At 41.4% G+C, this 17,833-nt stretch overlaps 2 protein-coding genes across 2 annotated transcripts; both read left to right on the forward strand.

Annotated features, from left to right (window-relative positions):
- The first annotated feature begins 13,654 nt into the window (after positions 1-13,654).
- Positions 13,655-16,201, forward strand: LOC105679677 (fatty acid synthase-like). Its single transcript, XM_067347939.1, has 5 exons — positions 13,655-13,713; positions 14,642-14,904; positions 15,079-15,320; positions 15,496-15,725; positions 15,864-16,201. The coding sequence occupies exons 1-5, from the start codon at positions 13,655-13,657 to the stop codon at positions 16,192-16,194; spliced, it is 1,125 nt and encodes a 374-aa protein (XP_067204040.1). The 3' UTR covers positions 16,195-16,201.
- An 11-nt stretch (positions 16,202-16,212) lies between these two features.
- Positions 16,213-17,131, forward strand: LOC105679684 (fatty acid synthase-like). The gene is made up of 2 exons (XM_067350956.1): positions 16,213-16,656; positions 16,841-17,131. Exons 1-2 carry the CDS (start codon positions 16,213-16,215, stop codon positions 17,129-17,131), a joined length of 735 nt encoding a protein of 244 aa, XP_067207057.1.
- Positions 17,132-17,833: the final 702 nt, after the last annotated feature.

Raw genomic sequence — 17,833 nt, forward strand, 5'->3', positions numbered from 1 at the left:
AATCTAACTGAAACTTCATGATTTCACCAATTCTTCGACCAATTTGTTCAAGTGGTTTATTTCGTCCTCTAACTTTTCGCTTTATATTTTGCATATAATTTTCGAACGGAAATGCAGATATTGTATCTAAACTAAAATCTATTAATTTGTCTACAAAATAGTCTGCATCGTCAACTATGTGTATGTTATTGTGAAAATTATGCGTAATAAAACTTTTATCATATAATATTTCAGTCAATTGAACAAAATGTTTTAAAATATCTCTAGCAAATTGTCGAAATTGTTGTTCTTTGCATAAATTTGGATTTAATAAAATTCTCATCGCGCAATGAAATTCTATGAAGTGTGTGTATTTTTGATCGCTTAAAATAGTTTTTAAGACAACAGGACCTACATACAACAGGAATAATCTGTATTCTGTCGCTTTCCATCGCATAATGATGTACAGCTCTCTGCACTTTCTTGCAAAGTCTGCGGGAATGTAGCGTTTTAGTTCAACAAGATGATCCGACAGTATTCGGATTTGTGTAGCGGAAAGTTTGTGAGGTATAGATCCTTGGAACCACATATTCATTAGCATTGTTCGCATTACGCCAAGACATTGCAAATGTAAATAGTCGAGAATAAAATGATGCACGAAATCTAAATTGGTAATATTAATTAGTGGAGTACTACGACGACGAAAATCATAGTCTCTCCGTTCTAAAAAATCTTGGCAAGTGCGAGAAGGACACTCCAAATCAATAAAGATACGTCGATTATTAGAGGTAACACCGCGGACAGTGCATCTAGTACAGGAATTGTAACCTGTGTGCGACACAATTCCCATGATATAACTTTTCGCTGGTGCGTCACAAACGAAATAGGTACCATCTAAAAATACTGTGTGATTACGAACATTAAGACCATGCTCTATAAGTTCATTGATTTCATTAATAAAATCTTGCAAATACATATTTAAATCAAGAGGTTTCGCATCGCCATAATATATACCAATAGGAATAACTGATTTACGCAACTTAAGTATGGACACGACAGTGCATAAAATGGGGTATACTTGACCATTCGAACTTTTAAATAGAGGTAAACCATCAATGTTTATCAGTAATTTAAAAGTGGAAACATTTTTAAAATATTTAGGAGCAATTTTCAGTAATTGATTTTTTAATCCTATATGTATATAAGATCCTGGTTCAACAATTTTCTTAAATAATTTCACATTCGTTTTAAGCAAAGTTCGAGCATCGATAGGAAATCTAGTATTCGACTCATCATTGTCAACAAAACACTCATGGTTTTCTTTCAAACCTGCTAACAAGCTAGAAACTGCTTCATGTGTTATATTGTATTTTAAAGCCCAACCACAAAGAAATTTGAGAACCTTCCATTGCGGGTTAAGAGTATTATTATCAGATTGAGAGAAACTTGAAGAATTAGATGATGAATGTAGAGATGATGGAGAATCAAAGTTATCAGAAAGTTCGGAGTGATGATCAGAAATTTTGAAAAGTTCGGATTGGCTGCATATAGAATTGCATGAAGATTTGCTGTTAAAATGATCTGATGGCTCGATATGAGTATCAGTAAAAGTATGCAGTTGCTGAATATGCGATTCATCATTGTCAGTTGAGGAATTAGTCGAATTGATTTTATTCTCTTCAGCAATAATTTTTTTCCTTTTGGCCTTATTGGACAACTTATGGAATGGTACATCTTTTGGCATACTTAGTTGCGTCTAAAATATAAACTTTATATAAATTTTAAAGTCAAATTTATGCATATTAATAAAAATGATCATGTTTTTCACATTTTTACAAACAAAATTCAATAATTATAATATATTAACAAGATAGATTAATTGACCATTTTATAAAATAACCGATTATATAAAACAAATTGTAGAATATATTTTATACAAGTTTTAATATGTATAATAAGTAGAGCCCGGATTTAAGTTCTCAAATCGAGCAACCGTAGCTAGTTCTCCCCACTATGTCGCGCTCGTCGAGCGGGTCGAAGTGAAGCGAGCTGTGAGGAACTCGCTACGGTCGACTCGAAATGGTACGTCGGCCGGCGGAAAATCCGGGCTCTAATAATAAGATTCTAAGATTTTTTTAATAGTTATAATTCTTTTTGAAAGAAAATTATTATTTTATATATATATTATATCTTTTATAAATATAAGAAATGTATATATAATCTTTTAGCATAAAAGACCCAAGCCTGAAAAACGCGCAATGCTGAACATTTCATTTAGTGTCTTTCATTTTACAAGAAAAATGTGTATAAATATGTCAAAAAATATGTCAAACGCATAATACTCAAGAATCAATAATTATCGAGTAAGATCCGTCAATAAAAAAAAAAAAAAAAACATTGCCGATCAATAAATCTGAGATCATATATAATACATTTGTTAACTTTTTTTACACGCAATAACTGACAGTACATTTCTCACTAATGCAGTTAAAGATCATTCAGGATAATATGCAAAAGTTCGAAGAGCTAATATATTGTCGAAATATTGTCGCCTCGTTAGGTGTGAATGGGGGGTGAGGTGGGAGTCGGTTTCTGCGCTGAGTGTATTTTGTATACATAAAGGGATTTGCATAATTGGTTCTTCAGACATTCACTACCTATATATATCTTTCACAAAATCGCACAGTTAAATAATTTCACAAATAAGAGAAACAAATGTAAGACAAGCGTGCAGAACAAATATAAAATATATATATATTATTAGATTTGCAAATAATTCTTATTTTTTCATACTTTAATGCTTTGGTTCTTTGTGTGTATAGGATCTTAAAACATTTTAATTCTTAAACTTGTAACGGTGCGACTTCCCGTATGGGAGCGGTTAGCGCGGTTAAGCTCGCCGGTGCCAGGATTCGGAATGCGGAACGGGTGAGACTCCAAATAAGTAGGCACGGTTAAGTCGTAAACTATGATATATTTTAGCTTTCTTATGTACAATATATACAGGGTGTTCTGCCGTCGGACTTGGTTCGGCCAAGCTAGGCGAAAGAATAGCGGTAAACGCAAGATACCCAGAATAGGGGTAAGCGCAAAGTAACGAATACAAAGAATAGCGGTAAACGCAAGATACCGTAACGAAAATAAGGAATAGCGGTAAGCGTAAGATGCAAAGTAACGAATACAAAGAATCGCGGTAACCGCAAGATACCGTGACGAAAGTAAGGAATAGCGGTAGGCGTAAGATGCAAAGTAACGAATACAAAGAATAGCGGTAAACGCAAGATACCGTAACGAAAATAAGGAATAGCGGTAAGCGTAAGATACCAAGAATAGTGGTAAGCGCAAAGTAACGAATACAGAGAACAGCGGTAAACGCAAGGTACCGTACCGAATAGCGGTAAGCCAAGTATAGCGGTAAGCGCACGCGGTCGGAGGCCGGGAGCACCCGGTAGAGTCAGGGAGCGCCCTGGCTCGTATAGGATTGGCTTCGAGGTGTCACGCTCGAAGCCGGACGGGACTGTCCCGGTCTCGGCCGAGACCGGCCTTTTATACCCGTCACGGTGATCCCCACCCGTGACGGGCTCCCACCTAGCCGCCGTTCGGACCGGGTTCGGTCTCCGAACTGGCGGTCCGTAGGGATGACGCCTTAAGGCGTCGTCACACCACCTCCCCCTTTTGGAGATGCCGTTCGGTGGACCGACCGGAGCTTACCCCTCCGGTCGAATTTCAGTACCACCTTACCGTTGGGTGTCATCACCCGGTACTTGCGGTTTCGGTGGACCGCCCAATGAGGCACCTCGACCTGGGTGCCGTCGTCGAGGCAGACTGGAATCGCCGGGAACTCGATGGGCCCCGGGACCGGTGGCTGCGGCACGTCGTCCCTTGATGCCGTGCCGGGGCGGCCGAGTGGTTTCCCCTGGTTGTCAGGCGCGGGAGGTCGTGCATCCCTTACCTTAGAGGGCGCCGGCGCCGTAGGCCTCGCTTGGGCAGGCCCCGTGGGTGGCCGAATCCCGGGCGGACTAGCGGCCGCTGCCCTCAGGATGGCAGATCGGGGTGGAATCTTCGGCCCGGAGGCCGTCTGCAACCGCCGGATCTCGGTACGCGGCCTGCGTACCGGCCGCAGCGGTGGTGGGGAGGCGAGCCATTCCGCCTTCCTCCGTTGGTCGGCATCCGACCTCTGTATCGTAGTGCCGACCCGAGGTGCGCGCGCCGACACGGGAGGGCCGCAAGGGCGTTGGGGCCCCTCGTCTCCTGAGCTGTCGCTGATGCTCCCGAAGAGCTCTTCAACCTCGCGTTGTCGGTTGTCCGTCATCGTGTGCGATCTCCTCATGACTGGCGTGTGAGCTAAATGCCGCGCTCGATAGGATCGCCCATGGCGCCCGCCGGTGGCCTTTAGCGGTTCTCCGGTGGGCTCGGTTCGGTAGCTCGGTCGGTCAGCAGTGTTTTCCCTTACCGACACTGCACATACCTCGTCGCCCGTCGCGGCGGGCTCTGCCTCGGTTATCTCCAAATCGTCCGGTGGGCCTGGCTTCAGATCCTGGATGTGCGCATGTCGGTACCACTTCCCACGTGAGTCCTGGAGGTCGACAATGACCGGTGAAGGTATCCGTCGCACGGTCATTGGGCCAACATACCGCGGTGCTAACTTCGCGTTGAACGCCTCTGCTTTCGTAGACAGTGGTCGGTCTCGTTTCCATACCCGGTCGCCGATCTTTGGCCGCCACTCACGGCGTCGCAGATTGTAGTGGTGTTCCTGTTGTTGGAACGCCCTGGCGAGCTGTATGCGCACGACCTCGTAGGCTTCCTCCAATTGTCGCTGGTTGTTTTCGGCTCCCGGCTCCGGTCTTCTGCGTGTGGTGCGGCTAGTTCCCTCCCGTGGTTGAGGTACGCCGGCGTGTAACTGGTGCTCTCGTGGCGTGCGGTGTTATAAGCGAATTGCAGGGCCGGGATACGGGCGTCCCAATTCCGGTGGTCTCGGTCGACGTACTGAGCGATCATTGTCTTGATGGTTCGGTTCGCCCTTTCCACCGAATTGCAATGAGGTGCGTACGCGGGAGTGGTTCGGTGCCGGATGCCGAAGGTCCGTAACAATCCCCGGAACTCGCGCGAGCAAAACTGCGTCCCGTTGTCGGAGCTGATCTCGTGTGGGCAGCCATGCCAATAAACCAGCCGGTGAGTTACTTCTCGCGTTACGTTAGGGGCCGTGGCCTTCCGTAACGGCACCATCTCCAGCCACTTGCTGAATCGGTCCTGCATGGTGAGTAGCCATGTATGCCCCTGGTGAGATCTGGGCAACGGGCCCACTAAGTCGATGGAAACCCGTTCCCAGGGTGCGGTTACGGCCGTGGGGTGCAGGTTTCCGGCCGGTCTCTGCGTGGGCACCTTGTGGGCGAGACAATTCTCGCAACTCCGCACGTATCGTGCGACCTCCCGGAACATGTTGGGCCAGAAGTACCGTCTGGCGGTCCGTGCGATCGTCTTCGCGATCCCTAGGTGACCGGCGGTCGGTTCGTCGTGCATGCGTTGGAGCACCGCGGCACGCTAGTGTTTCGGAACACATAACTTCCACTGGTCGTGGGCCGGTGTCTCGTGGAAGTTGAGGTCATGCAGGATGTGTCGGTAGAGCTGCCCGTCCTGAATTCTATAATCCGGGTAGTTCTCTGGCCGTTGCTCGACCGCGTTCCTCATTGTTTCGTACCACCCCTTCCGATCGCCCTGTTGGATGGCGCTCGCGGCCGGTTCCCGGGAAAGAGCGTCGGCTACCTGGTTCTGTGCGCCTCGGCGGTAACGGATCTCGAAATCGTACTGTTGGAGTTCTATTACCCATCGGCCTAGTCGTCCGGCGGGGCTCTCCAGTCGCTGTAGCCACTTAAGAGACTGGTGATCCATAAGCACCGTGAAGTGGTAGCCCTCCAGGTAATCCCGCATCTTGCGGATGCCCCAGACGATCGCCAGGCATTCCAGCTCGGTCGCGCTGTAATTCCGCTCTGCCTGGTTCAAGGTGCGGCTGGCAAAGGCCACCACACGTTCCTTGGTGTCGTGCGGCTGGGTGAGTACGGCCCCTAGCCCCACCGTGCTGGCGTCTGTCTGCAGGATGAAGAGGCGGCTGAAGTCGGGGCAGGCTAATACCGGAGCGGTAGTCAGGGCCCTCTTTAGGCTCTGGAAGGCCTCTTCCTCCTGGGCCGTCCATTTCCACCGGACGTTCTTCCCGGTCAGGTGAGTGAGCGGTGCGGCGATGGTGGAGAAGTTGACGAAAAATCTTCGGTACCACGAGGCCATCCCGAGGAATTGCCGTATCCTGCGTACGGTTGTCAGTGCCGGCCAGTTGGCAATAGCACTGATCTTCTCCGGATCCGTGCGTACGCCCTCTCGGTCCACGATGTGGCCCAGGTATCGGAGGCTGGGCCGGCAGAAGTGGCATTTATCCGGGTTCAGCCGCAGTTTGGCTTCCCGTAGCCGCTTGAAGACTTCTGCCAGGTGGCGCAGATGATCCGAAAAGGTGGGGCTCGCTACCACTATATCGTCCAGGTAGACGAGCACGTGGGGCTCCAACTCCGGCCCCAAGACGGAGTCCAACAGCCTCTGGAACGTAGCCGGTGCCGAGTGGAGTCCGAACGGCATCACTCTGAACTGGCGTAGCCCCCGTCCCGGTATGGTGAAAGCGGTCAGCGGTCGGCTTGCTTCTGTCAGCGGGACTTGCCAATACCCGCTCTTGAGGTCCAGCGTCGACAGGTACTGTGCTCCTCTGAGTTTGTCGAGCGTCGCGGTCACTTGTGGAAGAGGATAGGCGTCCTTTTCAGCTACCTCGTTCAGCTTTCGGTAATCAACGCAGAAGCGGTAGGTGCCGTCCTTCTTTTTGACTACCGCCACCGGCGAGCTCCAGGCACTTGTGGACGGTTCGATGATGCCCTCCTTTTCCATCCGCTCGACTTCCTGGTCAATGATGGCCTGCATGGCCGGGTTCCTCGGTCGGTACCGCTGCTTGATCGGAGTCGCCTGCTTCAGCCAGATGTGGTGCTCGGTCCGGTCGGTGGACCCTCTAATTCGGTCGAACTTGGGCAGTTCTTCTGCCAGAAATGCCTCCAGCTGTTGCGCCTGGTCTGCGGTTTCCTTTAGGTCACGGCGTGCGGCTCCGATTTGGTGTACCCATCGTGTTTGGTCACGTGGTGGTGGTGGGAGAGCGATCCTCAGCTTGGCCCAGAGATCCGTGCCGATGAGGAGCGGTGTGTCCAATGCGGGGAGGACCGCGAATCAGTGCTTCACCGTTCGGCCGGGTATCGCGACCGGTACCTCCACACGGCCTTGTATTCCAGTGCTTGTGCCGTCTGCCATGTGTAGTTGGCCGTGCCCCGGGGCAATTCGATAGCCGCGTTGTTCCAGTGCGCGGACGGTCTGGGCGCTCAGCAAGGATATCTCGGATCCCGAGTCTAGCAAAGCCCAGGCGGTGCGGCCTCCGATCTGCACGCGCAGGTATGGTCGTGGCCGATATCTGATTCGGAGTTGGGCCCAGCGATTGCCACGGTCTTCCCGGCCCTCACGCCGTTTCCCGTCGGTGGATGGCATTCCCGGGTCAACACTCCATCCCGGCCGCACTGCGAGCAGAATTTCTTGGCGGGCTGGCGGCAGTCTCGCCGGGTGTGTCCTCGCTGCTTGCAGCGCCAGCAGCACTCGGTTCGATTGTACACGGTGGAGGCTACCTTGCCTTGGCCAGCCTGGGTCGACCGCGGGCAGTCAGACTGCCTTTCCTTCCGGCGAGCCTGGATCTTCTCGAGCTCGGCCACTCGTGCGGTCAGGTCTTCAATACTGAGGACGGTGCCCGGCGGAATGTATAGCTGGTAGTCGGGGCTCATATTCTCCACAATTTGTTCGAGCTGTTCCTCCGGCGAGAACCCCCCGGCCCGTCGCATCATGGTCTGGAGCACGGTGACGAAGTCTCGGAATGGCTCGCCGGCTTTCTGTTGCCGCCCTTGGATGTCCCTCTTCAGCTGCTTCTGGTACCCCGGCGGTAAGTAATGTGTCCGGAAGGCCCACCGGAATTCGGCCTATGTTGCCCAGGCGGCCCGGTTGTTCCGGAACCATAGTAGGGCATTGCCTTTTAGCATCTCGGGTAGGCCGAGGAGTAAGTGACTCTCCTCGTACCCGTACTCGTGGCCCAGCTCTTCCACGCGCTCGATGAACGTGATGGGGTCCTTCCCATCGAAGTGCTGTCCCCACTTCCGGATCTGGTTGAGAACCTGAGTTCTCTCGGTCAGGCTTGGCGGTGGTGGGGCCTCGTTCCCCATGAGGTCGGCCACCGAGCCACTTGTCCCCGGCTTGGACATGTCGTCTGTTTCAAAGTGTGGGTTCTGCCGTGCGAATATCACGAGCCGTTTGCGTAGCTCGTCCAACCTCCCACTGCTGTCCAGGCCGTGTCGGTCCAAGATTTTCTTCGCTTCCTCCTTGCTCAGCGCATATACCCACTTGGACATCGATCACTACTATATTTGGAGCCTCGGGTTTACGGTCCCTGTTCGGGCGCCATATAACGGTGCGGCTCCCCGTATGGGAGCGGTTAGCGCGGTTAAGCTCGCCGGTGCCAGGATTCGGAATGCGGAACGGGTGAGACTCCAAATAAGTAGGCACGGTTAAGTCGTAAACTATGATATATTTTAGCTTTCTTATGTACAATATATACAGGGTGTTCTGCCGTCGGACTTGGTTCGGCCAAGCTAGGCGAAAGAATAGCGGTAAACGCAAGATACCCAGAATAGGGGTAAGCGCAAAGTAACGAATACAAAGAATAGCGGTAAACGCAAGATACCGTAACGAAAATAAGGAATAGCGGTAAGCGTAAGATGCAAAGTAACGAATACAAAGAATCGCGGTAACCGCAAGATACCGTGACGAAAGTAAGGAATAGCGGTAGGCGTAAGATGCAAAGTAACGAATACAAAGAATAGCGGTAAACGCAAGATACCGTAACGAAAATAAGGAATAGCGGTAAGCGTAAGATACAAAGAATAGTGGTAAGCGCAAAGTAACGAATACAGAGAACAGCGGTAAACGCAAGGTACCGTACCGAATAGCGGTAAGCCAAGTATAGCGGTAAGCGCACGCGGTCGGAGGCCGGGAGCACCCGGCTGAGTCAGGGAGCGCCCTGGCTCGGGTACGGAAATCGGTCGGGAACCGGGAGCACCCGGTAGAGTCAGGGAGCGCCCTGGCTCGTATAGGATTGGCTTCGAGGTGTCACGCTCGAAGCCGGACGGGACTGTCCCGGTCTCGGCCGAGACCGGCCTTTTATACCCGTCACGGTGATCCCCACCCGTGACGGGCTCCCACCTAGCCGCCGTTCGGACCGGGTTCGGTCTCCGAACTGGCGGTCCGTAGGGATGACGCCTTAAGGCGTCGTCACAAACTTTCTGCATTTTTCATTTATAATAGCAGTAATTTATTTTAAAAAATAGTAGAAAAATGTAAACAAAAATATAGAAACGATGCTAGAAGTATAAAAATGATGCAAAAATAGATTTCCTCACAAAGAAAGACCACGTGCCATATATGTACCGCACCAGAGAGGTTATATTTTCATCCGGTTTTGTTTTTTTAATGTGTTTTTAATTTATTTGATAAGATTATATTATTATTACATACATACCTTCGATAACTTATTGATGCAAAAGTAATAATGCTTCTTGATATATTTATGTACTCGTATAAAATACACACTTGGCTGATAGAATTTAAGCACGACTGAGCACTAAGCACGATTGCACGATAGAAGATAATAGAAGATAGAAGATGGCTTCTGCACACAGGACGCGATAACATTTGCTGCGCAGCAAAAGACGACGTGGTAGCCAATCAACTTACAACTTTTTCATAAGAGCAAAAAATTGATTGGTTACCGCGTTGCGTCTTGCCGCGTTGCAAGCATTGTCGCGTTCTATATGCAGAAACCATAACGTCATAATCAATGGCCGCGTTCAGCAGAACAAACCGCTTAGTAACAATCAAATGTGACTGGCTCATATCATTTTAGAACCAATAAATTAACGTCGAGATTCAGCGGAAAATCTACAACTGTTGAGTTTGCTGAACGCACCTAATGATACAAGATATAAGAGCCGGCACGAATGCACAAGTGAGAGCCAATCGGTTCGTGTGCGCGATTGGTTCATCTATCGAATAGAGAAGAGCAGACATACAATGTGAAATACTTTTTCGAGATTTACAACCTTGGAAAAAGTATGATATTGTGTTATTATTAATTATTATTAATTATTTCAACATTATGCAGCAGATATTTAAAATCTTTTTTAAATATTTATTTTTGATTAATTACACATTTAATGCAAAACGTGTTTATTAAATATTAGAATAATATTTATTTTATATTTATATTTTATTTGTAATCTATATATTAAATAAACATTTTAAAAATAATTATTTTATATTTACTTTACATTTATTTCATATTTACTAGTCATTTTGCAACGAACATTTAAAAATCATTTTTGGAATATTTGTTTAATATTTTTTTATATTAAATTTACATTTATTTCATATTTATTAGTCATTTACAACGAATATTTAACAATTATTTTTTCACGTTTGTCTTATATTTATTTTTTATATTTAATTTAAAATTATTTTAAAATTGTTTTAATATTATTATAATACTATTATAAAATATAATTTTTTTTTATTTTTATACATATTATTTATTTAAAAATTTTGTTATAAATGATAAATTTTGCATGTTGCAAAAAAACAATCAAAATAAATGAAAATTAAATATGAAATAAACGTAAAAAGAATAATTGTTAATTGTTCGTTGTAAATGACTAATAAATATAAAATAAATGTTAATTAAATATGAAATAAATAAAAACAAAACATGAAAAAAATGATTTTTAAGTGTTCGTTGCTAAATGACCAGTAAATATGAAATAAATAAAAATTAAATATGAAATAAACGTAAAAAAAATGATTGTTAATTGTTCGTTGTAAATGACTAATAAATATAAAATAAATGTTAATTAAATATGAAATAAATAAAAACAAAACATGAAAAAAATGATTTTTAAGTGTTCATTGCTAAATAACTAGTAAATATGAAATAAATAAAAGTTAAATATAAAATAAATATGAAACAAATGTGAAAAAAATAATTGTTAAATGTTCGTTGTAAATGTCTAATAAATATAAAATAAATGTTAATTAAATATAAAATAAATATGAAACAAACGTTAAAAAAATGATTTTTAAGTTTTCGTTGCAAAATGATTAGTAAATATAAAATAAATAAAAATTAAATATAAAAGAAATATTAAACAAACGTTCAACAAATGATTTTTAAATGTTTGTTGCAAAATAACTAGTAAATATAAAATAAATGTAAATTTAATATAAAATAATTATTTTTTAAATGTTTATTTAATATATAAATTATAAATGAAATATAAATGTAAAATAAATATTACTTTAATGTTTAATAAACATGTTTTGCATTAAATGTATAATTAATCAAAAATAAATATTTAAAAAACATTTTTAAAATATTGTCTGCTGATTGGGTAGTCTTCACTTTTCCATCTTGTTCCTTCTACTTGGGCGAGCGCTTTTCCATCATGAAATTAATACAATCCTATCTATTTTATTACCAAACAACAATTTGGTTGAAAAAGGATTGCAAATACGTCTTCCACATCTCTTATTTTATGTAATCATCGCGAGCAAACCTTATTTTTTTATTAATTCTTATATTGTACACTGAGAAGGCCAAAACGTTTGATGTAAACAATTTTAAACGAATATTCTATAACCTTCGCACGAAGAACTAGCATTGTGGCTCTTTACGCTCCTTATTGATTTTATTTGATTCGTCAATCACTAGAGCCTTATATATTAATTAATTTCAATAATATGATTCTTAACTTTTCGACCTCCTTTTAAACGATTTTTCGGAATAAAATATTATTATTATTATGACTATCTTTTTTTACCTCACATTGAAAAACCATTGAATATCTTTTTCTTACAAAGCAAAATGTCTTCATTTATTTTTATTTTTTGTCTCAAAAGAATGTTTGATAACAATATTACGCACGATTGTGAGGAATGCACTATAGTTAAGAAACCAATTGTTGATAAAACATTAACATAAAATATTTTTGGACAAAATAATTTTCTTTCTTTGATACAGCATTATCAAATACTATTTTGTACTAACATAGATACGATAAGAAATACATAAGAAAAGCAATAATGAAATACGGATCGCGCTACTAAACTCGTTAAATTGTGTTTCGCGACAGAGTTGTGTAAAGCGATATAGCTCTGTGTCCTATTTAGCCTTAGCCAAAGATTAATGCAATACTGTTGATTGTACTTTATTATTAAATTTTATTTTGCATATATGTATATCCATCGGCCACATCGATTGTTTGCGCCAAATGTTAATATGAGTTCGTCGGCTACATCGATTGTATTCGCGGAATATATACGCACTTATTGTTTTCAAAAGGTTAAACGCATTGAACTACGTTTATATTATTTAAATATTTATTTAATGAGATATACAGGGTGATTCAAAATAACCTGATGTCCTTGCAATGCCATATTCTTGAACGAATTCTGAGACGATTTTTCCTTTTACAAAATTTTGTCCGAATCTTAGTTTTCGAGTTACAATTGAAAATAGGTAGCAACTTACGAGTTCGGTACAACGGGCAGGCAGGGACGCGCAACGTATAATGAGACTGTCAAATGTTTACTATCGTCTCATGACGCATTGCACCGTCCGTCCCTGCCTATCCGTTGTATCGAACTCGTAAATAGCAAACTATTTTCAATTATAACTCGAAAACTAAGCTTTGGACAAAATTTTGTAAAAGGAAAAATCGTCTCAGAATTCGCTCAAGAATATGGCATTGCAAGGACATCAGGTTATTTTGAATCACCCTGTATTGTTTTTTACAATAAAAAATTTTATTTATTCTAAAACCAGTATAGTTCTTTATTCAAAATTATGTAATTTATTATGTAACTAGCTCATACAACTAAAAATTATAATAATTTTCTACTAGATATATACAATTAGTCCCAAAAATCTTATTTCCAAATCATATTTTCGCGTCTCTCAATGGAACAGATAGTAAAATAAATAAGAGAATTTACTTTCACAGACCAAAAATCGCAAATAATTTGAAACACGTGGCATTAATGTTTCACGATTACGAACCATTAATTATTATTCAGACCAATCAATTGTTTTTCTTCCTAAAGTAGTGATGAAATAATTATCATATGTCTACTATACATATAAAAACAGGTAAAGCAGAGCACAGAATTAGTTGCACATTTCGGGCCGATTTTCGAGACGACGTTTCCTGTTCCCCCACTATCGCCCGGCCGCTACATAATATAGGTGGTAAACTTAATTCCTGCCGTTTTTTCGTCTCCAAAATTAACTTGTTTCGAAGGAAAGATGAGTGAATACCTTAATCAAAGTAATTTCTTCCATTTTTTACTACTTTGTCCCATCTCACCGGCAACAGAACAATTCCACGACGGTAGAACGCGGTGTCTTTCGAGGCGATCCGTTTATTCACCCATTTTTGGACTTCTTTGTAACTGGAGAAGTGTGTGTCCGTAAGTGCGTGTTGCATCGACTGGAAGAGATGGTAATCCGACGATGCCAAGTCTGGAGAATACGCTGGATGCGGGAGAACTTCCTATTCAAGCTGCAGAAATGTTTGCTTCACGCTTTTCGCAACATGCGGTCGAGCATTATCATGCAAAAGAATGACTTTGCGTCGATTGTTGGCTACGGATGGTCTTTTTTGCATGAACTCGTCACTCAACCAGCATAATTGCTGTTGGTAACAATCAACTGTAACGGTTTCATTTAGACGCAAGAACTCATAATACAGCACACCCTCCTAATTCCTTTTTTTGGTTATCCGGAACGTTCTTTGTCTCTCACGTCAAAATCACCGTTTCAAAAGCGTTCAAACCAAACTCTGCATGTTCTTTCCGATGGAGTTTCATCACCATACACTTCGGATAATAAGCGATGCGTTTCAGCTGCGGTTTTCTTGAGATTAAAGTAGTGAAGAAACACATGTCGGAAAAACAGCTTATCGCGGTTCATTTTTAATCGATTGGAAAATTTTTTTGGCGTCGATAAATCTAACCTGTGAGGATTGAATCATTTTCAGCAATGTCTAAACTACAAAAAACATGCAACTTTACCGTCGAAACTCGCCAGCATTGGCGCCGGCACGCTTCTAGTAACGAGCGGCACGAATTAGTTTACCACCATTAATTATTAATAAAAATAAATATTATTTATGTAGCGAAGAAAATGTTACGATTCCTTGAAAGATGCCTAAACAACTTAGCCTATTTCTAATATAAAACGCTCCTAAGCCAAAACTATCGGCGGCTCGGTCGCCAGCGGCCGGGCGATAGTGGGGGAACAGAAGGTGTCGTCTCGAGAATCGGCCCGAAATATGCAACTAATTCCGAGCTCTGAGGTAAAGTATAAAGGTGAGCTATTAACTAGTGTCACGCCAGTCGCACAGGCAATCGCATAAGTTGGGCTTCAAAATCTCACTTGAATATTATCATCAAAAATTAAGAAAAAAAGAGTGTGTAAATGTAAAAACGTAAAATAAAGATCATTTAAAATATCTGCAAATTTGCTGATTGGGACTTTGTTAACCAGAAAAGTAAAATTTACTGTCGTTGGGTTTGACATAAACTCAAATAAAAAATCCACTGTCATTGATGTCGAATCTGAAGATGATATCGTTATTTCTGGCATCGCCGGTAGATTTCCTAAATCTGACAATATTAGCCAGCTTCAAGAAAATCTATTTAACAAAATGGATCTTGGATCAGATGAGGAACGACGATGGAATCATGGTAAAATCTTCTTCGGTCTATGAATAAAAAATTATATTAGAAATATTTCATAGAAACATATGTATAAAATTACTGTTCTATTTAAATTTTATTCATTGCCATAATTTTTTTTCATTCAAACTTCTATATTAGTTGGAACGAAAATAACTGTTCACTTATTACATACGGTTTAATATGCAGGTCATCCAGATCTACCTCAACGTATGGGACTGATTAATAATTGCGAGAAATTTGATGCAGATTATTTTGAAATTCCCTTCAACAAAGTCCATATCATGGATCCTCAGAGTAAGATGCTCATGGAGCATACGTATGAAGCTATCGTCGATGCAGGAATAAATCCGAAAGATTTATCTGGAACAAATACTGGAATTTTTATCGGAATGTGCTTTTCGGAGGCGGAGAAGACTTGGTTTTATGAAAAAGTACAGGTACGAAAAATTACTCGATCAAGCAAGAATATTGCACAAGCTTATAACATAAAAATTTTGATAAATAACATTTTTATATTATATTGTAAAAAATGTACTTGTTGGTAAATCAACTCGTACAAAGCTTATGCAATAAACATTTAAATTTTCTAATCAATATATGAATACACAATAGATAGCTGGCGATGCAGCTTTTGGATGTTCCAAGTCTATGTTCGCAAATCGAATGTCTCACTGGTTAAATATAACAGGACCATCTCACATAATCGATTCCGCCTGTAGCTCAAGTCTCTTCGCTTTAGAGTCCGCTTATAGAAGTATCCGGTCAGGGCAGTGTAACGCCGCCATTGTCGGCGATGTAAATCTCTGCCTGAATCCTTATCTAGCTTTGGAGTTTGCGCGACTTGATATTATACTTATTGAAATATTAATTTAGAATATAGGAGATAATTGAAAAATATAAAAATTATTATAATCTAATTAATGTGGAATATATATAAATATACATCAAAATTAGATTTTATAACATAATTTTACAATTGCAGGAATTTTAGCACCTGACGGATTCTGCAAACCTTTTACCAACGATGCAAACGGTTACATGTGTAGCGAGACAATCGGAGTCGCTCTTTTACAAAAAGCAAAGGTGGCTAAGAGAATTTATGCAACCGTCATCTACGCGAAAACTAATTGTGATGGATACAAGGAACAAGGCATTACTTTCCCGTCGAGCAAAATGCAGCAAACTTTACTGGAAGAGTTTTACAATGAATGCGGTATTTCACCGACTTGCTTAGGCTACATGGAGGCTCACGGCACCGGCACTTATGTTAACAATCCAGAAGAAATCAATGCACTCGAGCAGTTTAAATAAAATCTAGATCTGAAGGACATGAGTACCGTGGCTCATCACATGCCTTTGTCCGAGCTTGGAATGGACTCAATGATGGCCGTGGAAATTAAACAGACCTTGGAACGGGAGTATGAGATTTTTCTTTCCGCGCAGGATATTCGCGATCTCAATTTCGCTAAGCTCGCCAAAATGTTTGAGAAAGATATGAAGAACGAGGAACTCACTGAGATAACAGGAATGAAATTACTCAATCGCATATCAGGCGATGATCAATTGATACCCGATGTTTGTATAAAGCTTTCGACGAAAAAAAGCACGACGGAAAGCGAAATATTCCTATTGCCAGGTATAGAGGGTTGTGCAAACGTCTTTGATTTGCTGGTGCCAAAAATGGAAGGTACAGCGACGTGTTTGCAATACAACACGCATAACATCGGCACAGACTTAACATCAATAAAAGATATCACTAATTGCCTTTTAGAGGTAAATTCTTCACTTAATTAATAACTGGACTCCATAATGTAGAAAGAAGGAAACAGATTGTGATACAATAAAATACTGCATGCCAGAATACAATGATAACAAGATTACAGTTTAAGATATTTTTAATCCCATTTTTTTTTATGTTAAGTTTTTTTATACTTTACTGTTTTTTATGTGTTTCTAGCACATTTTGAGCAGAGAACAAAAATTGCCACAGAATTTTGTACTAGTCGGCTATTCGTATGGATCGATAATTGCTATTGAATTAGCGCAGAAGTTAGAAGAAATGAATCTCAAAGGCCGATTGATACTCATCGATGGAGCACCCGAGCATATAAAGGCAATGGCTAATGTAATTTGTCCTTTCACTACGTTAGATGAATTCCAGAATAATGTTTTTTTGGGTATATTGGGTTTGTTTCAATCAGCAGCTAGTGAAAAGGTATATATAGTCGTTGATGATGGTCTGAAATGATGGACTTTTCGGCAAAATTCACAAATCTAATCTTTTCAGTTTGTGTTGGAGTTGAACAAATGTACTAATACTAATTGGGACGAAAAGTTAGAAATTTTTTTGAAACATGTTTCTTCGGCTTATTCACAAGTAATGATTGACAAAAGAAAAGCTTTGTGCACAACAATATATAAGCATTTGAACGGTCTTCATGAATACGATGTGACACAAGCACCGAAAATCGAATCACTTATAATACTTTTGAAGCCTACGACATATTCATTACTTTTTCCTCAAGAAGACTATGGCCTGCACAAGGTAATTGAAGTATATAAAAAAATAATTTATACAGCAGAACAGTTGTAATTAATATAAAATTACTTGCAGATTACTGCAGATAAAGGAAAGATAGAAATACACTATGTTGAAGGCAATCACATGACAATAATGGACAATGAGAAAGTCGTTGCTGCAATTAATGAAACAATTAATTCTATTGAACCTATTAAAAAGCTATAATAGATAATAATAATATGACATCTGTGTAAAAAATCCATACTAGAACATAGAAGTTAATATGCAATTTAAAATACTATATGTATACACAATATATACATTATATATACACAAAATCCATATTTAGTTTTATAAGATTTTATAAAACACATCGTTAATATATAATTGTTTGTTTTAACTGTGTATATGTTAAAAATAATATAAACA

This window comes from Linepithema humile, chromosome 1 (genome assembly GCF_040581485.1).
Source record: "Linepithema humile isolate Giens D197 chromosome 1, Lhum_UNIL_v1.0, whole genome shotgun sequence".
Classification (NCBI taxonomy): domain Eukaryota; kingdom Metazoa; phylum Arthropoda; class Insecta; order Hymenoptera; family Formicidae; genus Linepithema; species Linepithema humile.

Bases quoted from the DNA above. Each gene is read 5' to 3' on its own strand.
- LOC105679677 (XM_067347939.1), top strand. From the start codon at position 13,655: ATGCCAAGTCTGGAGAATACGCTGGATGCGGGAGAACTTCCTATTCAA. The intron at 14,905-15,078 runs GTCTATGAATAA...CAGGTCATCCAG, and splicing joins TCATGGTAAAATCTTCTTCG to ATCTACCTCAACGTATGGGA. The intron at 15,726-15,863 runs TGATATTATACT...TTTTACAATTGC, and splicing joins GCTTTGGAGTTTGCGCGACT to AGGAATTTTAGCACCTGACG.
- LOC105679684 (XM_067350956.1), top strand. From the start codon at position 16,213: ATGAGTACCGTGGCTCATCACATGCCTTTGTCCGAGCTTGGAATGGAC. The intron at 16,657-16,840 runs GTAAATTCTTCA...ATGTGTTTCTAG, and splicing joins TCACTAATTGCCTTTTAGAG to CACATTTTGAGCAGAGAACA.